Consider the following 25,505-nt stretch of genomic DNA (forward strand, 5'->3'; position numbering starts at 1 on the left):
CGCAAGTTCGTCATAATACTTCCAGCCGGGTTTTATAGCCCCAATATCCATTGAAAACAAACACGCAGCGCCGACCAGCTCCCGAACTTCAAGTTGCTGCTCTACATCAATGTCGATGGTAAAATCAAAGTGTCTTGTACTCTTGTTGTGTGTCGTTGTCCTCAAGGGTAAAAACCCTATCATTTCGAAGAGATAGCTCTGAAGAACGACGTATCAGGTTTCTAAAACGCTGCAGACGACTGCTTCTTGGAACGTTTGTTAGTTTTACTACAAAAAAAAATTACTTTCTGAATCTTATGATACGGCAGTTTTCTCCGCATCTGTTGACATGCTCATAGAGCTTTAGTTGGCTAGACAACTGTACGTATTCTGCGTTCTCTTCTGCAATTACTTCTAAATTGGCACAGTTATTTTTAAGTACCTTAGACGATCGTGGTATCGGATTAGTCGTTTCATTTTTGCTGACATTAACCTCTAAAGTTGTCTTCTTTACAAATGAACTGCACTCAGCGGGGGAATACCTTGCTTGACACATGTCTCTTCATCTTCTTGACTGTTGCTTTCCTTTTCAGTGAGATAAGCACCTTCTTCTTGATGTAATTTTTTTCGTGTTTCTTCTTGACGATTGTTTTCATATTGTCTAATTTTTTGTCGTAAGTTTTGCTATGATAAATTTGTACTGAATTATTTTTTTTTAAATTTATACCTTTGAAAAATGTTACCTTCTGAATTGGATCCAGTAAAAAGTCAAAGTATTCGATGCCAATAATTTGCCTTGACATACTTCCAAGTAGTCAAGTAGGAGCAGTCAAGTCAATTTTAGTCGCAGCAGTCAAGTTTAAAGCTGCTTTCAAACAGGTCCAGGGAGAAGAGTTTCCATCCGTTGAGAAATTCACCTCACATTTCAAGCTAGATTGCCCAGCAGCGATGGAGAGGATTAAAGAAGATCGCCCAATCACAATAAGGGATGACAAGGGGAACACTAGCAAATGGTAAAATAAATTAAAGAAAATTGCTTTCGAAACAGATTATCACACCAACAAATTATTTCTTTACAGCATTGCAGATATTGTTTCGTTATTCATCACAAGTATGGATAAACTTCGCCTGGACATTCGAGCCAATGATGAACTGCCTTAGGGACCTTGCTGATACTATGGCAAGACTTAGTTTGGTTCCTGATGAATTTGAAGGCAAGAAGAAGGTCAATAAGCTTTTATCCATGCAAGCGTCTGATGAGCTCAGCGAAAGTCAAGTACGACAATTACTCTTCGATCTTGAAACTCCTTACAACGCATTCAATCGTCTTCTGCATCCGTAAATGAAAATTCTTCTCGATATCGAAATTTAAATTCCCATTTTTTCGCGATTGTTTTTTAGTTAGTTTTTGTTTACCTTGAAGTAAAATTGTATTGAAAGCGATTACAAGTGAATAAGAAAATGTATATGAATGTTTTTTTTTCTGTTTTAACACCAGTTTTATTGGATGTCATAATATTAGTAACGCTATTGTTTCATTGTTTTGGATTTCTGAAAGAACTACAAGTCAAAATAACGTCAATTAAAACTCGTCAACATAATTTCCATTTTAAATTTAGGAAGACTTTGAGTTGCGAGAAGCGGAATTCAAAAATATTTTTAAATATAGGGTCACCGTTTTGTTCGACGCAGAACGTAGCAACCAATCGTTGATGCTGCGCTGCATGCTTGATGCTACATGTTGTAGTTGTGGATCGGAAAGGTCATTATAACAAAAGTGGATAACATAAATTGATTGATTTTTCTTATTCCATGTCATGAAATTTTCTTTCGTGTTTGTTTAGTGTACTTCCAAAAAGAAATTGCGCTTAACAAAATTCACAGAAGTAAATGTCACAATTGTCATCTTCTTTTTCGAAGATGGTTTTTTTTCCTTGTCATATTTTACAACGTGGGCAATTGGTTTTTGAGACGTTATTGGCTGCAATGATTCTGAATTTTCAAACACATTTTACGTTTCAATTACAAAAAAAATGGAATAAATATTAAGCATAGGCCTACCCATAATCGCCTGAGCTTTTTTGGTCTGTTTTTTTTTAAATCTTCGTTCAATTTCCCTATTCTTACGTAGAATGAGCACATGGAAAGTTTGTGGGCTACATCCTTGGCTTTAACGCTTAATTTCTAAAATTAGAAATTGTTATCTATTTGTCTTTACTTGAGTTATTAGAACATACCGCAAAATCATTTCGCAGGTCAACTGACATGTTGTGTTGGTTGTATTTCAATCTGCCCATATATTCTTGAGATTTCGGAGCACAGCCAATTGGGGAGCAAAAGTCGATGGATTTTATTCGTTTTAGAATAACTTCAATGTCTTCATGTGCACTTTTTATATTCTTCGTGTAGTGCATGTGGAAAAAAGTTGTTCAGATTTTGTTCACCTAAATTTACTCCTTGTCGTGCCAATGTATAACATACACGTACCATTTTGAAAATGAAAATATTAAAAAATACCTTATTTTTTATATAGAAAGTTTTTTTTTCATCAAGATATTCGCTCAAACTTAATCGTAAAGATATATCTCTTTGTGTTGAATGTGATTTTTCAATTTCTGTACTCAAAGGTACATGATTGCTTTCGTCACAAGAATTCAATTTTTTTTAACAATGGGCTTTCTCTGTTTATAGAAAAATTTTCTTTTTCTGCAGTTTTACAACAAAATCAGACTCTATCTAAGCTGTAGTCGGGACGCTACCAAAAACTACTTATTTAAGTCCGTTCAAACCCAAATCTGTTTTATGCATTTCAAATTATAATAGTAGACTTAAATGTAATAGTAGACATAAATGATTTAGAATTACAATTGTTTAATAATATTACAATTAAATATTTGTTATTGATGTTGTTCATATTCCTACCAATTGTTCACATCCCTACTATTGGTTCACATCCCTATACCGGGGGTCTGTTAGTTTGCCAAAAATAATTACCTTGTCATCGATTGTATCAAATTTAGTTAGGACGATGCCATCAATAGTATGCGGATTTTCTGAATTAGAGTAATCAGCTAATGCTTGGTTGAATTTGACCAGTTGATCAACAGCCTCATTGCCTACAAGAGCTTCTCCGACAAAAAGTACCAAATCTGGCTCGTTGACTTTAATCAACTAGAATTAGAAAAAGAAAGCATTAAAGAGTGTTTTTTTATATAAAAAAAAGTCCAGAACTTACTTTGGCTAGGGCTCTCATCAGCGGTTCATTGTCCTGCATCCGCCCAGCAGTATCAATCATCACAACATCAATACCTCCATCTCGAGCATAGTTAATTGCTTCTAAGGCGATTCCAGCAGCGTCTTTCCCTGTAATTATAACAAGAATCAGTGTAATTGATCGTCTCCTTAATACGAAAAAATTACAAGTTACCGTATCCTTTTTCGTAAAGCTGGACCATTTGTCTACCTCCATGCTTCTCCGGTGGATGAATCGAGTTCAAATGGCGCATGTGAGTACGAAGTTGCTCGACGGCTCCAGCGCGAAAGGTATCGCAGGCAGCAATCAAGACGCGAAAATTATTTTCTATAAGCCAAAAACAGATTTTGGCTAGATTGGTGGATTTGCCCACGCCGTTGACACCACAGAAAGACATAACATATGGCCGATTTTGTCGCTGGGATTCAAAGACGTCACGCAAAATGTCAACTCGTCGGCGGGGAGACAGAATTTGCACCAAAGATTCCGTGAGAGATGCTTTAACCGTGTTAGCCAAGCTCTCAAACGTTCCAAGCACCTTTTGGGGAGGATAGTTAAATTAATTAATATCAGATTTTTAAATAATATTAGAGTTTCTACCGACTAACCTTGCCGTTGAGTTTAGCGGCCACAGAGTCACACAATTTACCGGCAATCTCGGAAGCGACATTCTTAGCAATTAAGTGATCACGCATCTTATCCAAAACGGGTGTCATTACTTCTTCAGTTATGGTCTTTGATCCCACCAAGTTCCTATACAACCATCAATATTTAAAGCAACGTTTCAGATGAAGTAATAAAAAGCTGTTTATACTTAAATAGCGAAAATATTCCAGTCTGCTTCTTTTGCTGGGTCACTTGCTTCGGTACATAATCAGTTGTTCCCTCTTCTTGTTGTTCTTCTTCTTCCGACTCCGATTCGAAATCCATATCTCGAACTTCACCTTGCAGAGTGCCTACAGACTAAGAGGACAAAAAAATATACAAATATTGATTAGTTTGCAAGTCATGTTAAATCCGGAAATCTCTCTTACCTTGGGGTCTGGTAGGTACACAGCTTGCTGCGGCAACGGGCTTTCGCCAATATCTTTATCTTTAGTATAGTCTAGCGTTTCCATGTCTTTCGGGGCTCCACCCAATGGCCAAACTCGACTCTCTTTGGATTTCTTTGAAGTCGCTTTGGGACTTTTCCTGGAATTATGCATAGTACAAGTAGATGAATAGATGCTTCACGAAAGGAATTCCGCATGCGAAATTACAGTTTTTCAGTGGGTGGTTTGCTTTTGTTTTTCCCAGCCGCCATCTTCTCAGCGAACTCACGTCTTTTTTGCTGAATAATATCCTCTTCGGATAATTCGACGTTTTGGATAATTTCTGGTTTAACTTCAGGTACTTTGACTATTAATAAAATAATAAATTAGTATTTTGCTCTGAATACAAAAAAAACAACACAAATAACTAACTTTCAACTTTTTTAACTTTTTTGTTTTCCTTGTCATCTCCCTTTCTCTCAATCATTGAAGCCACCGTCTTCTTGGACTTCTGGGATTCTTCAAATGACTTCATCATCTTGGGAGCAGCTGCTTGCAACCTTCCCCAATCCTCAGCAGATTTAAGGATACTGTTAAACATTTCATTGATTTCAAATTTCCTTCCAAACTGCTGCAATTGTAGTTCATTCTTGTAGGCGTCTCTGAACTCCAGATGGATGTCATTTAAAAACTTGTCAACATACGACAGTTGTAAAATTTTTTGGTAAGCCACCACATAGACAAGTTCAAACTCATTGTCCAGTTTGTACTTAAGGGTAACATTATCGTGATCATATGACAGCTGGCCTGTACGTTCCTGATTAAAGGTCGATAAAACATTATTGACAACATATGGTTGGACTTGAACAACAAGAGCAAAATACCTGTAGAATAACCGCTTTAATTAGCGCATTAACCGAAGAAGTAAATATCTGGGATGTTCCTTGAAAGCACCATAACACTATGCCTCCTTTGCTAAAAATTGAAAAAAAATCCAACATTTTCTATCGTTTAAAGCTGGTTGAACGTTTTTGAAATAGCAATTTGCCCTAGATTCTGTCTGCCTACTTTCTACACGTCACAACAATGAGTGATTCAACGTTGTCAAATGGTTAATTGGATTAGAAAACTTGAACATCATTCGTCATTCTTTCCCTAATAATTGGCTGACTGTACTTTTGTCTCGTATGCTTCTACATATAAGCTCATCACATTTTAGCTTATTATTTTCATTTTTAATTCACGTGCGGAATTTCGTTTGAAGTTTTCGAGAAATATTTTACGCTTTACCGTTTTCTTCACAGATGGCAGACAAGACAACGGCAATCATAGCAGAGCCATAGATGTATGGTTTAACCACTTATATGGAAAGGCCTTCCATTGCCTTTTCCCCCTGGAAGTGTTCTGGCCAGACCTTAGTTGCAGAGCCACAGCGGGTGTGTTGGAAAACACATTGTTTTTTTCCAGTTTTTTTTTTTTTTTTGAAGATAGGTGCACTGGCCGCGATGGGTGTTTTTTTCCAGTACCAAAATGAACAAAGTTTCAGTAGATGGCCGCTGTTGGCGCTGACAATAAGGTCTAAATCGATACTTAAGCCCATTTTCCCACTTTCGATTCGCGATATTGGCTGCAACTTTGGGAAAAATTTCCGAGAGGAAAATTTAACAGGCAGTGGTTCTACCATACATCTATAACTCTGATCATAGGAATGAAAATGCAAAATTTTATTCTGAATTAAAAAATTTTATGAATTGATAACCAACGTTTAACCTTATCTGAAACAAGTTAGGGACTCTGAAAATATTTCGGAAGATTAGGTAGATTTAACATTGCCGTTCAATAATAAAGCCTTAAAAGTAAACCAAAGTTTAGTAATTCACTTGGCCTTGTGGTAACATAGTGGAGTCAAGATAATTTTTGACCGGGAACAAATTGCAACACGCAAATTTTTTCATGAGCTTTGTTTATAGTATAGTTTTACATTTGTTGTAAAAACCCTCCTCAGAAATAATTATGTTTACTATAAAAAAAATATAAAACAAAATGTAAAAATTAGAAAATGTATTATAATTGTGATAAGAAATACAGATAATTTTTTTTGACAGCAAATTATAATACTAAATCCATATATAATAAAAGAACAAGCTTTTGGGGGAGGAGCCTGTGTCTGTCACGGATAATGTGTCAACACAGGCTCCTCCCCCAAAATGGAACATGCCCAAACATGCCCAAACAAAACACCACCAGATGTCTATAGCATCGCCGTTATGACGCAATCTTCAAGTAAGGTAATGGGCAGATTTCCCACGATAAAATTTATTACGGGCAGATGATTAAGCTACAGAAAAGCGAATAGCAAGAGTCCGACTTAACGCTAGACCAAAGTTCCCCGGATTTGACCGGGGCTCAGGTTACTCGTTACATTATAATTAAACAAAAATTGAAACTTAAGTTAATCTTGCAATTTTTTTTCACCTTGTATTTTTAAAATAAAAAATTTTAACAAAAAGACACTATTTAGCAGAAAGTTAATTTTTAAACACATTTCTTAATATGATCCCTTTATTTTTTCTTGGGTGGGTTTTACACAGAGAAACAAAACATTGGTATAAATAAAGCTCATTAAAAAAATTGCTTTTAAAGGTGCATTCACACTGCCACTAACGCAGCGTTACGGAGCGTAGCGTAGCGTAGCGCCACTGGGTGTTACGGAGGAATTGGTACTGTAGCCCAGTGGCGCTACACTTCGCTACGCTCCGTAACGCTGCGTTAGTGGCAGTGTGAATGCACCTTAACAATTTGTTTTGGGTAGACCCCCCCCCTTTTTGGCTTAAAATTACTGTACTACTCTTCAAGATTTGAACCAGACTGCCCATACCGCCAAGTAAAGCAAAGCTTCCGAGCTCGCCGAAAGGAGCAGCGCAGTCGAATTCGTCTTCTAGGGAGGGGGAGTGGGCAAAATGTCGACTGCTGGACTTAACACACAGTAAGCCTTGTCCTTATCTCTGAGCAGGACAGGTTTTCTGATCTCTCCACATATTCGAGCGCAAGCCATGGACCTCAGAGTTTGAGTAACGGTTAAAATGGTCGTATCTCACACGTCTCAGCCATACCATATACCATTCCACCATACATTTCGCAATGTTGATCAGCAGACTTCCCATTAAATCATTAAATATCATTTTTTCAATGACAGTGAAGTAGTGGGCTAGAATACTGTATGTAAGGACTAAGGAGGTCCCATTCGCGACAGTTTAGAATTTTCCTGAACGACAATATATCTAGGGGTCTGTTCCCGCGTCTTCATCCACAGCGTTGAATTTCGATGCGGCTTCCAGATTATAAGATCTACAGGATTTTCGGGAAATTTCAGCTGTTTCTTCCTCCCCTAGTAGCACACTTTTTCCCTAGGACGTTTCATGGATACAAACACATCCAAATTCAGAACAAGAAATGTTCGAATTTAAACACTGTCTTCAATGTCCCTAAATCATGTTGCCACATTCTTCGATCTTGCAGAATACCGGAGAACTCGATGAAAGTCAAATGAAGAACATTCTGAGATGCCGTTGGATCGAGGACTAGTTGTTCCAAAAACTGACCGGTTCCAAAGAGCTCAAAAAGAAACAGTGAGCTGCAAAAAGCGTCGGAATGAGTAAGCGGGCGAGTTTTCCCATTTCCGAGAGCGAATTTAAACATCTCGTATACCGCGAATTTACTTGGGAAAAGGTTATATTTCTGTTGAATGCGCTGGATGATGAGAAACGATTGAGTTTCCATATACTTGTGACTTTTCTTAAACAGCTTTGTTGATTTGGACGTATTAAGAAATTCACTTCTGTTCTTTAATGCAATTCTTTTCAATTCAGACTGGGTCGGGTACCTTCGGTATGCCATTGACTCGCAAGTTCGTCATAATACTTCCAGCCGGGTTTTATAGCCCCAATATCCATTGAAAACAAACACGCAGCGCCGACCAGCTCCCGAACTTCAAGTTGCTGCTCTACATCAATGTCGATGGTAAAATCAAAGTGTCTTGTACTCTTGTTGTGTGTCGTTGTCCTCAAGGGTAAAAACCCTATCATTTCGAAGAGATAGCTCTGAAGAACGACGTATCAGGTTTCTAAAACGCTGCAGACGACTGCTTCTTGGAACGTTTGTTAGTTTTACTACAAAAAAAAATTACTTTCTGAATCTTATGATACGGCAGTTTTCTCCGCATCTGTTGACATGCTCATAGAGCTTTAGTTGGCTAGACAACTGTACGTATTCTGCGTTCTCTTCTGCAATTACTTCTAAATTGGCACAGTTATTTTTAAGTACCTTAGACGATCGTGGTATCGGATTAGTCGTTTCATTTTTGCTGACATTAACCTCTAAAGTTGTCTTCTTTACAAATGAACTGCACTCAGCGGGGGAATACCTTGCTTGACACATGTCTCTTCATCTTCTTGACTGTTGCTTTCCTTTTCAGTGAGATAAGCACCTTCTTCTTGATGTAATTTTTTTCGTGTTTCTTCTTGACGATTGTTTTCATATTGTCTAATTTTTTGTCGTAAGTTTTGCTATGATAAATTTGTACTGAATTATTTTTTTTTAAATTTATACCTTTGAAAAATGTTACCTTCTGAATTGGATCCAGTAAAAAGTCAAAGTATTCGATGCCAATAATTTGCCTTGACATACTTCCAAGTAGTCAAGTAGGAGCAGTCAAGTCAATTTTAGTCGCAGCAGTCAAGTTTAAAGCTGCTTTCAAACAGGTCCAGGGAGAAGAGTTTCCATCCGTTGAGAAATTCACCTCACATTTCAAGCTAGATTGCCCAGCAGCGATGGAGAGGATTAAAGAAGATCGCCCAATCACAATAAGGGATGACAAGGGGAACACTAGCAAATGGTAAAATAAATTAAAGAAAATTGCTTTCGAAACAGATTATCACACCAACAAATTATTTCTTTACAGCATTGCAGATATTGTTTCGTTATTCATCACAAGTATGGATAAACTTCGCCTGGACATTCGAGCCAATGATGAACTGCCTTAGGGACCTTGCTGATACTATGGCAAGACTTAGTTTGGTTCCTGATGAATTTGAAGGCAAGAAGAAGGTCAATAAGCTTTTATCCATGCAAGCGTCTGATGAGCTCAGCGAAAGTCAAGTACGACAATTACTCTTCGATCTTGAAACTCCTTACAACGCATTCAATCGTCTTCTGCATCCGTAAATGAAAATTCTTCTCGATATCGAAATTTAAATTCCCATTTTTTCGCGATTGTTTTTTAGTTAGTTTTTGTTTACCTTGAAGTAAAATTGTATTGAAAGCGATTACAAGTGAATAAGAAAATGTATATGAATGTTTTTTTTTCTGTTTTAACACCAGTTTTATTGGATGTCATAATATTAGTAACGCTATTGTTTCATTGTTTTGGATTTCTGAAAGAACTACAAGTCAAAATAACGTCAATTAAAACTCGTCAACATAATTTCCATTTTAAATTTAGGAAGACTTTGAGTTGCGAGAAGCGGAATTCAAAAATATTTTTAAATATAGGGTCACCGTTTTGTTCGACGCAGAACGTAGCAACCAATCGTTGATGCTGCGCTGCATGCTTGATGCTACATGTTGTAGTTGTGGATCGGAAAGGTCATTATAACAAAAGTGGATAACATAAATTGATTGATTTTTCTTATTCCATGTCATGAAATTTTCTTTCGTGTTTGTTTAGTGTACTTCCAAAAAGAAATTGCGCTTAACAAAATTCACAGAAGTAAATGTCACAATTGTCATCTTCTTTTTCGAAGATGGTTTTTTTTCCTTGTCATATTTTACAACGTGGGCAATTGGTTTTTGAGACGTTATTGGCTGCAATGATTCTGAATTTTCAAACACATTTTACGTTTCAATTACAAAAAAAATGGAATAAATATTAAGCATAGGCCTACCCATAATCGCCTGAGCTTTTTTGGTCTGTTTTTTTTTAAATCTTCGTTCAATTTCCCTATTCTTACGTAGAATGAGCACATGGAAAGTTTGTGGGCTACATCCTTGGCTTTAACGCTTAATTTCTAAAATTAGAAATTGTTATCTATTTGTCTTTACTTGAGTTATTAGAACATACCGCAAAATCATTTCGCAGGTCAACTGACATGTTGTGTTGGTTGTATTTCAATCTGCCCATATATTCTTGAGATTTCGGAGCACAGCCAATTGGGGAGCAAAAGTCGATGGATTTTATTCGTTTTAGAATAACTTCAATGTCTTCATGTGCACTTTTTATATTCTTCGTGTAGTGCATGTGGAAAAAAGTTGTTCAGATTTTGTTCACCTAAATTTACTCCTTGTCGTGCCAATGTATAACATACACGTACCATTTTGAAAATGAAAATATTAAAAAATACCTTATTTTTTATATAGAAAGTTTTTTTTTCATCAAGATATTCGCTCAAACTTAATCGTAAAGATATATCTCTTTGTGTTGAATGTGATTTTTCAATTTCTGTACTCAAAGGTACATGATTGCTTTCGTCACAAGAATTCAATTTTTTTTAACAATGGGCTTTCTCTGTTTATAGAAAAATTTTCTTTTTCTGCAGTTTTACAACAAAATCAGACTCTATCTAAGCTGTAGTCGGGACGCTACCAAAAACTACTTATTTAAGTCCGTTCAAACCCAAATCTGTTTTATGCATTTCAAATTATAATAGTAGACTTAAATGTAATAGTAGACATAAATGATTTAGAATTACAATTGTTTAATATTTAATGGGATAATGTATAATATATAATTTAATGATTTAATGGGAAGTCTGCTGATCAACATTGCGAAATGTATGGTGGAATGGTATATGGTATGGCTGAGACGTGTGAGATACGACCATTTTATCTATTACCCAAACTCTGAGTTCCATGACTTGCTTTTGAATTTGTGGGATCCACAACACTAATAAAAATATATCTCCAATTTTCGGCAACCTCAAAGACTGTTGCAACGTGAATTAGGGATATTTGAAACAGTGTTTACATTCGCACTTTAACAACCACACCAATTGACCCCAATTTATGCCGTTCTTGGGTGTCGCAATGCGATGCCAACTTCACCATAAAAGTTCCTCATGCCTGCCCAGTCAACATAATCACCCATGATGGTGGAGTTCTAGACAAATTTATCGCGTAATCTTCCGGTGAAGGCCAACCTGATTAGGTCAGTGCAAAGGAAGATACAGCTGACATTTCCCAAAACCCTGTAGATCTGAAAATCTGGAATCCGCATCGAAAATCAACGCTGTGGATGAAGACGGAAACAGACCCCTCGAACAAACTAACAGACCCCCGGTATAGGGATGTGAACCAATAGTAGGGATGTGAACAATTGGTAGGAATATGAACAACATCAATAACAAATATTTAATTGTAATATTATTAAACAATTGTAATTCTAAATCATTTATGTCTACTATTACATTTAAGTCTACTATTATAATTTGAAATGCATAAAACAGATTTGGGTTTGAACGGACTTAAATAAGTAGTTTTTGGTAGCGTCCCGACTACAGCTTAGATAGAGTCTGATTTTGTTGTAAAACTGCAGAAAAAGAAAATTTTTCTATAAACAGAGAAAGCCCATTGTTAAAAAAAATTGAATTCTTGTGACGAAAGCAATCATGTACCTTTGAGTACAGAAATTGAAAAATCACATTCAACACAAAGAGATATATCTTTACGATTAAGTTTGAGCGAATATCTTGATGAAAAAAAAACTTTCTATATAAAAAATAAGGTATTTTTTAATATTTTCATTTTCAAAATGGTACGTGTATGTTATACATTGGCACGACAAGGAGTAAATTTAGGTGAACAAAATCTGAACAACTTTTTTCCACATGCACTACACGAAGAATATAAAAAGTGCACATGAAGACATTGAAGTTATTCTAAAACGAATAAAATCCATCGACTTTTGCTCCCCAATTGGCTGTGCTCCGAAATCTCAAGAATATATGGGCAGATTGAAATACAACCAACACAACATGTCAGTTGACCTGCGAAATGATTTTGCGGTATGTTCTAATAACTCAAGTAAAGACAAATAGATAACAATTTCTAATTTTAGAAATTAAGCGTTAAAGCCAAGGATGTAGCCCACAAACTTTCCATGTGCTCATTCTACGTAAGAATAGGGAAATTGAACGAAGATTTAAAAAAAAACAGACCAAAAAAGCTCAGGCGATTATGGGTAGGCCTATGCTTAATATTTATTCCATTTTTTTTGTAATTGAAACGTAAAATGTGTTTGAAAATTCAGAATCATTGCAGCCAATAACGTCTCAAAAACCAATTGCCCACGTTGTAAAATATGACAAGGAAAAAAAAACCATCTTCGAAAAAGAAGATGACAATTGTGACATTTACTTCTGTGAATTTTGTTAAGCGCAATTTCTTTTTGGAAGTACACTAAACAAACACGAAAGAAAATTTCATGACATGGAATAAGAAAAATCAATCAATTTATGTTATCCACTTTTGTTATAATGACCTTTCCGATCCACAACTACAACATGTAGCATCAAGCATGCAGCGCAGCATCAACGATTGGTTGCTACGTTCTGCGTCGAACAAAACGGTGACCCTATATTTAAAAATATTTTTGAATTCCGCTTCTCGCAACTCAAAGTCTTCCTAAATTTAAAATGGAAATTATGTTGACGAGTTTTAATTGACGTTATTTTGACTTGTAGTTCTTTCAGAAATCCAAAACAATGAAACAATAGCGTTACTAATATTATGACATCCAATAAAACTGGTGTTAAAACAGAAAAAAAAACATTCATATACATTTTCTTATTCACTTGTAATCGCTTTCAATACAATTTTACTTCAAGGTAAACAAAAACTAACTAAAAAACAATCGCGAAAAAATGGGAATTTAAATTTCGATATCGAGAAGAATTTTCATTTACGGATGCAGAAGACGATTGAATGCGTTGTAAGGAGTTTCAAGATCGAAGAGTAATTGTCGTACTTGACTTTCGCTGAGCTCATCAGACGCTTGCATGGATAAAAGCTTATTGACCTTCTTCTTGCCTTCAAATTCATCAGGAACCAAACTAAGTCTTGCCATAGTATCAGCAAGGTCCCTAAGGCAGTTCATCATTGGCTCGAATGTCCAGGCGAAGTTTATCCATACTTGTGATGAATAACGAAACAATATCTGCAATGCTGTAAAGAAATAATTTGTTGGTGTGATAATCTGTTTCGAAAGCAATTTTCTTTAATTTATTTTACCATTTGCTAGTGTTCCCCTTGTCATCCCTTATTGTGATTGGGCGATCTTCTTTAATCCTCTCCATCGCTGCTGGGCAATCTAGCTTGAAATGTGAGGTGAATTTCTCAACGGATGGAAACTCTTCTCCCTGGACCTGTTTGAAAGCAGCTTTAAACTTGACTGCTGCGACTAAAATTGACTTGACTGCTCCTACTTGACTACTTGGAAGTATGTCAAGGCAAATTATTGGCATCGAATACTTTGACTTTTTACTGGATCCAATTCAGAAGGTAACATTTTTCAAAGGTATAAATTTAAAAAAAAATAATTCAGTACAAATTTATCATAGCAAAACTTACGACAAAAAATTAGACAATATGAAAACAATCGTCAAGAAGAAACACGAAAAAAATTACATCAAGAAGAAGGTGCTTATCTCACTGAAAAGGAAAGCAACAGTCAAGAAGATGAAGAGACATGTGTCAAGCAAGGTATTTCCCCGCTGAGTGCAGTTCATTTGTAAAGAAGACAACTTTAGAGGTTAATGTCAGCAAAAATGAAACGACTAATCCGATACCACGATCGTCTAAGGTACTTAAAAATAACTGTGCCAATTTAGAAGTAATTGCAGAAGAGAACGCAGAATACGTACAGTTGTCTAGCCAACTAAAGCTCTATGAGCATGTCAACAGATGCGGAGAAAACTGTCGTATCATAAGATTCAGAAAGTAATTTTTTTTTGTAGTAAAACTAACAAACGTTCCAAGAAGCAGTCGTCTGCAGCGTTTTAGAAACCTGATACGTCGTTCTTCAGAGCTATCTCTTCGAAATGATAGGGTTTTTACCCTTGAGGACAACGACACACAACAAGAGTACAAGACACTTTGATTTTACCATCGACATTGATGTAGAGCAGCAACTTGAAGTTCGGGAGCTGGTCGGCGCTGCGTGTTTGTTTTCAATGGATATTGGGGCTATAAAACCCGGCTGGAAGTATTATGACGAACTTGCGAGTCAATGGCATACCGAAGGTACCCGACCCAGTCTGAATTGAAAAGAATTGCATTAAAGAACAGAAGTGAATTTCTTAATACGTCCAAATCAACAAAGCTGTTTAAGAAAAGTCACAAGTATATGGAAACTCAATCGTTTCTCATCATCCAGCGCATTCAACAGAAATATAACCTTTTCCCAAGTAAATTCGCGGTATACGAGATGTTTAAATTCGCTCTCGGAAATGGGAAAACTCGCCCGCTTACTCATTCCGACGCTTTTTGCAGCTCACTGTTTCTTTTTGAGCTCTTTGGAACCGGTCAGTTTTTGGAACAACTAGTCCTCGATCCAACGGCATCTCAGAATGTTCTTCATTTGACTTTCATCGAGTTCTCCGGTATTCTGCAAGATCGAAGAATGTGGCAACATGAATTAGGGACATTGAAGACAGTGTTTAAATTCGAACATTTCTTGTTCTGAATTTGGATGTGTTTATATCCATGAAACGTCCTAGGGAAAAAGTGTGCTACTAGGGGAGGAAGAAACAGCTGAAATTTCCCGAAAATCCTGTAGATCTTATAATCTGGAAGCCGCATCGAAATTCAACGCTGTGGATGAAGACGCGGGAACAGACCCCTAGATATATTGTCGTTCAGGAAAATTCTAAACTGTCGCGAATGGGACCTCCTTAGTCCTTACATACAGTATTCTAGCCCACTACTTCACTGTCATTGAAAAAATGATATTTAATGATTTAATGGGAAGTCTGCTGATCAACATTGCGAAATGTATGGTGGAATGGTATATGGTATGGCTGAGACGTGTGAGATACGACCATTTTAACCGTTACTCAAACTCTGAGGTCCATGGCTTGCGCTCGAATATGTGGAGAGATCAGAAAACCTGTCCTGCTCAGAGATAAGGACAAGGCTTACTGTGTGTTAAGTCCAGCAGTCGACATTTTGCCCACTCCCCCTCCCTAGAAGACGAATTCGACTGCGCTGCTCCTTTCGGCGAGCTCGGAAGCTTTGCTTTACTTGGCGGTATGGGCAGTCTGGTTCAAATCTTGAAGAGTAGTACAGTAATTTTAAGCCAAAAAGGGGGGGGGTCTACCCAAAACAAATGGTTTAATGAGCTTTATTTATATCAATGTTTTCTTACATTGTGTAAAACTTGCCCAAGAAAAAATAAAGGGATCATATTAAGAAATGTGTTTAAAAATTAACTTTCTGCTAAATGGTGTCTTTTTATAAACAAATTTTTATTTTAAAAATACAGGATTAAAGAAAATTGCAAGATTAACTTAAGTTTTATTTTTTGTTTAATTTCAATGTAACTTAGTATTTAAAAAAATTAAAATCTATTGAAAAATCGGTGAGCCGTCGAAAATTTCTTTGCGCGTTTTAACATGGCGCTTATGGGGAAACGATAAGTTTTAAAATCTCTCCCATTTGGAACCTAAACGACCTAAAAATACAATCTTAGTCTCGTTTAATTCATTGTTTCTTCTACTTCAAGTTTATATTAGTTTTTTTAAGGCGGGACTGATTTTCTTTAAGTTATTCATGTTTTTATAGCCCCCCCCCCAATCGTCAATTTCAGTTTTAGTAATCAACACACCCGTTGGGGGGCTTCTTGTCATAGCCGCTGCAACTTTTGTTCGACATAGCCCCCCCCCCCCCCCCCCAGCGGGTGTGTTGATTACTACCTAAAATCGACAACGGAGTAAGCCATCTCCTTAATCTCTGGTCTTGCTAAGGAAGAGCCGAAATATATTGCGCTTTATCGTTTTCTTCATAGATGGCGGGCAACTGCAATCAAAGGAATGAAAATACAAATTTAATACAGATTTCAGTTATAAAACCATTAAAAAATAAAGATGCATTGCAATAAAATCGTTTATCACTGGATTCAAATTCATGTAAAAACGAAATGCTAAAATGAAGTGAATGAGGCAATGATGGCCATGATCTTGACATTTGGGAAGAGCAGACTACTGAATGTTAGCAGACTACCTCGAAATGTTTTTGAATTAATCAAAATCGTCAAACGACTTGTATATTATTTATCATTGCATTTGCATACATACTTTTATTTTTCAAAATATGCTTTCTGTACACCCAGAAATATGATACACTATTAAGTCGCAGTCAAAGGCTGGCTTCCCATCTATTCTTCCAGATGGCTTATGCCCAAAATGCTGAATTAAAATTCTTGGCACCTTTAAGTTCCTCAGGAACATTGTCATAGTTGTAAATGCACTACAAAACAAAACAATATATAAGATTATTCAACAGTACATATGTGAGATTAAAGCAGAAATATCACATACATGCCTACAGCCATTCCCACAGCAGGAACCTCTGAGGAAGTGTCGCAATCTGGTAGTCACCTTCTTTCCAAGTTTGGTGTCATCATAGGTAAAATGCCCATTCAGAACTGCTCGTTTGTGAGCTTTAACAATCTCAATTTCATCCTCATTCAAAGAATCCCATTTAACCATTGTATCCCATTCTTTTTCAGCTTCCAGGAATTTCTCTCTGGCTGCCCTCTGTCTTTCGTTCAGTTTCTTCCCAAACAGACCAGACTGCTCCTCTTCAGGTAAGACCTCAGTTGACAAATATCTCCCCTGGTGCAGCCTTGTGTCATATTTTCGATAGTTGGCGATCCCTGGGGCGATTTGATGCGAGGTGTTTCTTTGCATAACGAAAAGACGTACCGAGTGTCTGTTGAAGCTCATTTTTTTTTCTCTCTTCGTGCACAGGAAGCGACACCTCCCAGAAAAAAAAAGGTTGGGACGTGTCGTAATAATAGCTAGATATAGTTAAGAGAGGAGGGCGAGCGAGCAACAACTGATTTGCATGCCAAAGCGAGGAAGTTACATAAGGAGCAAGAGTGTATGTATACGTATAACTTGAATAAGCCAGTTTAAGAAAAAAAGATGCAAGAGAAGGGAAAAGAAATGTCCATGAAGAGTGTGTGTGGGTTGGGCCAGAGTTGCCGTTCTCCCTAGTCTCTCGTCTGCCGGATGTCATCGGAGCCGGGCCTTTTGTTGTGATTTTTTTCTCCTTTCCGCTCGTGAAATGTGCCGAGAACGAGAGCGCTCAAGTAAAATTTTATGATTTTTTTCTTTTTTCTTCCCTCACAGACTCTCGAATTTCACCTGCGATATTCGTTTACTTGGTGTGTTTAAGAAGGAACGAATCAACCGCGCCCACCCAATGATTTCGACCATATCGCTCGACGGCCCCATACAGTCGGCCTCTGTTATCCAATACTCTAAATGTACTATATTTTATACAGAGCCTATACACAGATAGATAGATCATCTGCGTCAAGTTGAAAAGATAAAAAATAAAGTAAAAGGGAACGAAGAAGAAAAAACGGAGCATCTTTTTTTCTGTAAGAAGAAGAAAAAATCTCTGATGGAGCCGAAGAAAGAAATTTTCTGACGTTTTTAGCCGCCCACGTTGGGAGCGCGCTCCACAGATGGTTTCCCCCTTTTTTTTCTCTCTCTTTCCTTCTTCTTCTTATTTCAAAAACATCAATTCCATTTTCTCGTTTAGGCCTCCTTTTTTTCTGGGGCGAGTGGGGGGCACTTTTTTTGTCTTTTTTTAAGTGAAATTTTTCATCGAAAGGTTGAAATCATCAGTTTTTCCAGTCGGAAATCTCTCAATCGAAAATATGCGACTGACTGCTGAAGAATGGGCTATGGTCAGAAAAAGGCCCAGAAATATAATCAGACCCGAATCTGATTCACAGAGAACAATAGGTGACCTGCTGCTGCTGACTGCTTTCATTTACATTGGCTGAGGGGTTTTCTTTCTCCTCTGAAAATGTCACTCACTTGTGTTTTAGTCATGTGGATTCTAAGCTGACTTTTAGACTTTACTTATTGACTTGGCAATTAGCTAGGAAATGAAGCAAAAGAGCCATTGCCCACTCTGAAAGTTGGAAAAAAAAGATCAAGTAGCTCGCCTAATTTGCTCGCCAATCCCCCCTTTTAGCTCAGCATCTTCATCTCAGACTTTTTAAGTTGCAAATTGTGCGCCAGATGAAGAGGAAAATCTCGCTGGAATACAGCTGCTGGTCAATCCAACCATGTGAATGGAATTTCTTCTTATTATTTTCAGCTCGAGTTTGTAATAAACCAAGAACACGTGGGATCCTTTAGAGAGGAAGAACAAAAATTTTTAAAAGGAGCCGGACCTCGTCAAGACTCTCTCACATCAAGATATAGATTCACAGGAATTAAAAGCAAAATAGCATCAGCAGATAACATACACACACACTATACAATGGGGAATATATATCGACAAGACATGGCCAGGCATTCCTCGTTGGCATTCTAACACACAAGATATCTTTCTTCTTCTTCTTCTTCTTCTTCGGGACGCAAGAGACTCTCATCTCGTGTGTTCTTTCCCTTGTAGGTTCTTTTCTCGTCCTTCCATCTATAAGAAACACAGACACAACAAAAGAGGAGAACCTTATTTTTCGCTACAAGAAGATTCCCGTCTGCATGTGTTGGCCCCCTCCTCATCTCAGCTTCTGATCTCTTGAGGAAAAGAGAATTCCATCGGCCAGTGTGTGTGTGTGTGTGCCCAGTCGTCTTCTTTTTTACCTGAGAAATCTCTCCAAGAAGGTTTTCATCGTCGCCGTCCCATTGCCTAGACCCCTGATGTTGCTCCTCCTGGCGAAACTCGGGCGGAGACACCGCCGCCGCCGCCGCTTTTCCAGCAGATATAAATTGTCGTGCCAAAGTCTCTCTCTTTTAGTCTAATATATTTATTTGATATTTATTGATGTGTGTGTAACTATAACAATAGCTTGTTTTTCTTCCGTCAAAGATATAGTATACCTGATGCTCCTTTTTTCTTGATTTCTTTAGGAGAAGAAATTCCGCTGCGTCTTGACATCTGGACAGGCTCATCAGTGACAAGAAGGGAAAACACTTACGACAAGGAAATAGGAGCCCAAATGATTGCCGAGCGGCGACCTGAAATTTGAAGAAAAGAATTTCTTATCTGACGAAAAGTGTCGTGAATGATATTTTCGTCCCATCGCTCTTCTTGTGAAACATTTGCGGCGCATAAATTATGCGCTCAGGAGAAGAATATAAGGTAATTAAGTGTTTAGATATAGACGAGGAGGGCATAATAGTTTGATTCAAGGAGCTGCAGCCCGTGACGTAGTCACAAGTTTTGGCCTTGGTGTTTGTGTCAGCAGCTCGGCGGGGCAGCCGGTATCAAACGCAACACAAGTTGGTCTCTCCTATATAGGGTCCTTTTTTTAAACCATGGGAAATGTGCTGGATAGGTTTTGCCGTAACCTTTTTTTTTTTTTTCTTATTTAAAGACGGGGACGTACACACAAGGGCTGGATGATGTTCTTTCTCCTGTGTGTAATGGGAAACATGGGGCCATGTTATAGATAGAAAATGGACTATAGGGGGGAGAGAGATGATGTGGAGCAATTCTACTATATACTCACCGCGTTATATTTTTTTTTTGCTCTTGCAGTTTCACAATTTTTAGACGTCGCATTGTGTTGTGTCAAACAGCAGAGAGCTGGACCCCCTCTCTCTCACTATGGGACCTCCCCTTCCTTATTTTTTTTTAAGTCTATTATTTATAAGACTCTTCTTCTTCTTCTATTTTCAGAGCTGCTGGGCTGAGAAGGATTTTTTTTATTTTGTTGGTGGGCTGCTTTCGGTACAGTAAGAGGGGTTGCATGTATAAACTCTGGGGGGTTCCAATAGACAACGAAGAAGGGTAGGGGTTGATTATGTAAGTTTTTGTGCCCAGGGTAGTATTTTTCGCTCCTTCTATTTTTCCAGGCATATTTTTTGTGTTAGTCCTATAGAGCACCGGGCGCTAATCAGGTGAGTGAATATTGATAAGTATACTAGAGCTGGCTGGGGGGGAATCGCGGAGTCGATCGTTTGGAAATTTATTTGTGCCTGTCATTCACTTTCCATTTGACAAACAAACTTACAATGGCCCTGGGAGTTTTGCCTCATCCCCTTATATTGACAATTTTTTTTCTAAATTTTAATTCTGATGCAATTGTAATCAGTTTTGATCGGAATAATGAATATTTCAAATGGATAATGAGACTCTGCTGTTACCGCGCCTTTTGTCGCACGCCGAAATGAGATCGTCTTGAAAGACATAAGGAGACCTCTTGTTAAGCGAAGGAAATGAAATCCGGAAGAGTCTGGAGCAAAAGGGAGAAGCACATCCGGAAAGATCCTGACCCCCCGTTTTTTTTTTACCCAACTAGGAACTTCCTGTCAGTGAAACAATTGGAATAATAGTTTTGTCCACACAACAAAAAGAAAAAAGCCACTTGTCAACTACTATTTGCTTTGATGGAGCGTATCGTTATCCCCCCAAAACACGCCATTTACCTCAACAGCGTCGTCCACGTATAAAGTGGATGAATGGCGAACAATTTTTGTCGTGCGGTGGCATTTCATTGGAGTGACGTGAAGAACCCCTTCTCACGGGATGATTCGTCAATTGAATGGAAATGACATCACGTAGTAGTTTAGTAGTAATAGTCCAAAGGACTTTCACTATGATGGAATGGTGGGAACGGAAATTGACCTCCCGACCCACGTATACTACACACACACAACATAGTCGGCACCGTTGATAAACGAGTTGCGAGAGAAGAGCCTTGTGTTTCGCAATGTGAACCACATAGGTGAAAATAGAAGAAAGAAAAGGGTGAAGAGAATAGAGAACCTCTTGAACCCCTTTTTACCCCATTCCACCTCCTATTGTGCAATGTACCCTCCTATGTGTGTGGCTTTTAGGTCTCCTGTAATAATGATCATCACTCTCTTGCTTTATCTATTTCACTTTTTACTCCATTCAGAGTCTCAAAGGGGGGCTGAATATAGGCCGTGGAGGAGGCGTCATCATATAGATTTTCCCGATCGAAAAAATTGTAATAGTATAGTTTACATATACTACACATGTTATTATCTAGATCAGGTAACATAGGCTGGATAATATCCTATCGATATAGGAGGTTTTTAATAGCCATGGGAACTATTTTCACGACTTTAAATTTAATTTTCTAGAAAATTCCTGGAGAAAAATGGAATTTCCAGAGTCTATTACCTCTTTTTAAAAAATCAAAATGGAGCCGTGCGCCCGAGTCATCCACCCGTGTAAAAGGGGGGGGGGGGGACTTTAATTTTTTTATTTTAAATGCACATTATAGGCAAGTCAGGTTACTTTATATAGGCTAAGAAATCGGAGCAGAATAACAGGTATCAGGTTTATCATTTTATTATTTTTTTAGGACTATATAGAGGTACATGCTGTAGTCCAGATTGTGTAGTTGTCTCAACTCATCCATCTAATCCTTCGTTATTCTGTCTGTTAGAGAGTCTAGTTCGGGGAGTGACGTAATTTTAGATGGGATACGTCTCGTGGCGAGGACCAACGACGACGACGTCTTGCTGCTCCATGGTGTCCGTTTCTTTTTCCAGTTAGCCAAGCATCAATAATCTTACCCCCCTTGGAAGTTTCAGCTGTTTCGAAAAACTCGGGTAAAATATTTTATCTCTTATATAATAATAATAATAATAATGGAACTGCTGCTGTTATATAAATTCAACCCTCTCCTACTATAACCAGATCTTCCTCTTTATTTTGGTGTGTCGTCTGTTTTTAGTCCTGCGACAAAATGTCCTTTTCACAGACCCGTATGAGGACATAATTCAATATGGAACCAGCTACAACCCGCGCGACCCATTGAGGGCCAATACACACACAAAAAACAGCCTAAGAAGAAGAAGTACAAGAAGGAGCAGAGAGAAGACTCGGATCAAGTATATCGAAGCTCCTTTTTCTTTCTAAATGTAATAATATATAGTATAAGGGAGAAAGTCTTTTGATGATGGACCCTGCCTGCCGGTCCCGGTGTCTCTACTCTATCCCCCCAGCATGCAGACATTATTGTACACACACAGGAGCAGCAGGAGGAGCTGTGGCAGCTGCTGTAATGCTCAATACCCCCACCAACCCCCTCTTATATTATAGAAAGGAGGGGGGGGATTTTCATACACATACACACAAAAAAATCCCGTGCATGTACGCGTATGTGTCGCGTTTGGATGTGTGTGTGTGTATAAATAGGAAATGGGGAGCATTGCAGCAGTTCCAAATAAAGTGGGTACTACTACTACTACTACTACGACGTCGTCGTCGTCGTAGTAGTAAATATAACCACCTGGCCATCACCCCTCCCTCCCTCCTAGTTTTTCAAGAGACTTTTCAGCCCGATAGATCCGATTATGTAAAGAGTTTTTTTTTTTATTTATTTATTTCCACCATTTTATCGCGCAAGTTCCTATACACAATTTCGGAATTGTTTCACATCAGCCTTTTTTTTTCCTTCGTTCCTCTTACAAATTTTCACCAGTCGATTTATTTTTTCAACCCCAAAAATAAATTGCGTCTATCTCGAGTCTCTTACATATATTATAACAATGCGGCAGCATTTATTCCCATTTTCTTATTATTCTTCTTCTTGCCATTATTATTTATTCACCCCTTTTAATGTTATAGAGCACAATCTCCCTATAGTTTTTTTTTATTATTAAATTCAATAGGTGTGTGTGTATAGACTCGTGGAAAGTAGACCGTAGATAACTAGCTGGTACTATAGCAGTTTTAATAAAAAAATCGAAAAGGGGTAGCAGTAGAGTCTTGTTAAAGTGCAGCTTCACACATGAAGAGAGAAGCTTTCAAGTTCTTTCAAGTCGCTCATTGAACTAATCAAAAGCCTCGTTATGTGCATTATACGATGATATAGCGCATCTCAATCAAAGCGTGCACACACGAGAAGATGGGAGAGCTATCTAAAGAATGAATATTAGCAATTGAAATTCTCCAGCGCATATGTTACCGTCAAATTTAGTACGTACGATTCGAGTTCGACCAGACGGAAGAACCCCACGAAGTTTTTTAATTTTGTGGTTTAAACTTGAAATAAATTATCGTTTAAGGAAATTTGTCATTTCAAGTCGGCCCAAAACTAGGGGAGGGGTTTTTTGGCGACGGTGATGGACCGTCACGAACCCATATGGTGGAACTTGCACGGTTGACTATAACATATACTATTTCTAGGGGAAAAATCTGAAATTCCGTTTTTGCGGTTGGAAAAGCTGCGACAGGCGCGCCCATGTATAGTTTCACGTCGACCAGACAGAGAGATTTATTTACACGAAGAAGAGGGGGGAAATGATTTTCCCATCGATTGAATATAATCCAACCCAAAAATTGTTTTCAAAATCATTTGGACGCTGCGGTAGAACATTGTCCGGCCTCTCTACTGCCGACGCCATTTATACATCTTTTATGTTTTGTGATTGCGCGATTGAATGGCCATCACACAGTAAAGTCACAGCTAAAGGAAAAAGTGCATAGGGTATACGTATATGTAGGCCATAGATATTTTTCTATTGAAATGGGCGCAGGCGCTATTGAATAACTTCACATCGGACCCCTCCTGGGAAATGGAAAAAAAACATTCGTCGACCAACACGATCGACGTCGACGCTGCTGCCTATAGCGAATAGAATAAAGCAGCGTCGCGGCGTATATGATGATATACATTATATAAATATATTTGTATCGGAATTATTGATTTTTCCGATGGCGGGCACAATAAAAGCCGAGGGGGGAAGCATCACAACAACATGGGGAAAAAATCTGGAATAAAATAAAATAAAGAAGAAAATGAAATACTAGAAGAAGACGGGAGAAAAAAGGTTCTCACCCAACGTTCATTCGGAGGGGCGGCCCGACCTATTGTGTACATGTTCCGCTGGAAAATATAAAACGCGGCGCGGTCAAAAACTTGTATGGATAACTTTTCTCTTTATGGACTGCTGCTGCTGCTGCTGGCTTTTCGGAGATATATATATATTTTTATGTGTGTGTTGTTATTTACTAGGAATCTGATCCAGCCGAGGATTCCGATTGCATCCGGGAAATGAAATCTATCATAAAAAGGGGGATTTCAAGCAGAGAAAAACGACGCGCTACTATAATATGTCACGTAAAAAGGAGCTCAACTTTTGATTGACACTCGTAACGTTTTTTCTTTTTATCCCCTGTCAACATAAACGGTGAACTCGATCCGTCGTCCAACTGTAAAAATCTGGAACATGTAACGGGAATTTCCAACTATAGAAGGTGACATCGACGCTCGACTAATAGGCCATCCTCATTCATCATCCCTTTTGATTTTCGGTTGTTGCTGTTGTCTTTTTATCTCATCGTCATTTCATACTCTTGTAAATTCCTTTCTGGAAGTAAAACACGAACCGATTTGTTGTTTTGTTTGTGTGGTCCCGTTCTTTCACAGGATTCCCGGAGCGAAAGGAACGCCGACCGCTGGAACAAATAAACCCCGTCGTGAAAATCGTCTCGTGATGCACACCGTCTCTTCCCAGCACAGGGGGGATTATTGTATGTCTATCGTTAAATGTAATCTCTTCATCCAGTTAGAACCGTGTAGACCCTATCTAACCAGTTAACTCTATATTTTTCTTGATGATTGGAACATGAAGGCTCACAGCAATGACGACGATGATGATCATTACGGTACTGGACACACCTTGACCTCATAACAGAAAAAGGATTTCTCCGGCTGGATATTTCCAGTCGATTGAATTTAAAAATTTTTAAAATGAAAATTTTCATCCCATGACTATTTCCCACCCTTTTTCTTTTTAAAAAAGGAAAAAAATAAATTTATAAAAGTGTCTCCTACTACTTAGTAACGTAAACGGTATAGAGTAGTCTTACGTGTTATGCGATAACGATACGAGCTGTCACCGTCCATCAGGCGAACGCAACAGGGCGGCCGGCGGCCCCCCCACGCAATAAGTGCTCGAGGGGTTTTGAAATAACCCACGTGGTTTTTGTGTCGTCTTTTTTCAGGGGAATTTGGAAATTTA

The 25,505-nt window shown here is 38.0% G+C and overlaps 2 protein-coding genes, 1 long non-coding RNA gene and 3 pseudogenes across 7 annotated transcripts; 3 read left to right on the top strand and 3 right to left on the bottom strand.

Annotated features, from left to right (window-relative positions):
- Nucleotides 1–759: 759 nt before the first annotated feature.
- On the top strand, nt 760–1,445 carry LOC124337837 (annotated as a pseudogene).
- A 508-nt stretch (nt 1,446–1,953) lies between these two features.
- Nucleotides 1,954–5,356, bottom strand: LOC124337838 (signal recognition particle receptor subunit alpha homolog). Its single transcript, XM_046791850.1, has 11 exons — nt 5,148–5,356; nt 4,696–5,080; nt 4,492–4,630; nt 4,267–4,423; nt 4,047–4,195; nt 3,841–3,985; nt 3,407–3,770; nt 3,215–3,342; nt 2,974–3,150; nt 2,041–2,163; nt 1,954–1,971 (listed from the first exon to the last, which is right to left on the bottom strand). The coding sequence occupies exons 1-11, from the start codon at nt 5,262–5,264 to the stop codon at nt 1,954–1,956; spliced, it is 1,902 nt and encodes a 633-aa protein (XP_046647806.1). The 5' UTR covers nt 5,265–5,356.
- A 3,568-nt stretch (nt 5,357–8,924) lies between these two features.
- Nucleotides 8,925–9,610, top strand: LOC124337839 (annotated as a pseudogene).
- Nucleotides 9,611–13,092: 3,482 nt separating this feature from the next.
- Nucleotides 13,093–13,778, bottom strand: LOC124337840 (annotated as a pseudogene).
- A 2,795-nt stretch (nt 13,779–16,573) lies between these two features.
- LOC124337617 lies at nt 16,574–17,529 on the bottom strand. Its single transcript, XM_046791665.1, has 2 exons — nt 16,851–17,529; nt 16,574–16,779 (listed from the first exon to the last, which is right to left on the bottom strand). Exons 1-2 carry the CDS (start codon nt 17,256–17,258, stop codon nt 16,705–16,707), a joined length of 483 nt encoding a protein of 160 aa, XP_046647621.1. The 5' UTR covers nt 17,259–17,529; the 3' UTR covers nt 16,574–16,704.
- On the top strand, nt 16,835–25,257 carry LOC124337625. Of its 5 annotated transcripts, XR_006917461.1 has the most exons (7): nt 16,835–16,938; nt 17,042–17,119; nt 19,410–19,641; nt 21,920–22,085; nt 22,211–22,367; nt 24,497–24,738; nt 24,911–25,257. It is a non-coding gene; the product is annotated as an uncharacterized LOC124337625 (long non-coding RNA). The 5 variants fall into 5 exon arrangements; XR_006917464.1 differs by lacking the exon at nt 24,497–24,738; XR_006917460.1 differs by lacking the exon at nt 24,911–25,257 and having other exon boundaries at nt 24,497–24,899.
- Nucleotides 25,258–25,505: the final 248 nt, after the last annotated feature.

Source organism: Daphnia pulicaria, chromosome 4 (genome assembly GCF_021234035.1).
Source record: "Daphnia pulicaria isolate SC F1-1A chromosome 4, SC_F0-13Bv2, whole genome shotgun sequence".
NCBI classification, from domain to species: domain Eukaryota; kingdom Metazoa; phylum Arthropoda; class Branchiopoda; order Diplostraca; family Daphniidae; genus Daphnia; species Daphnia pulicaria.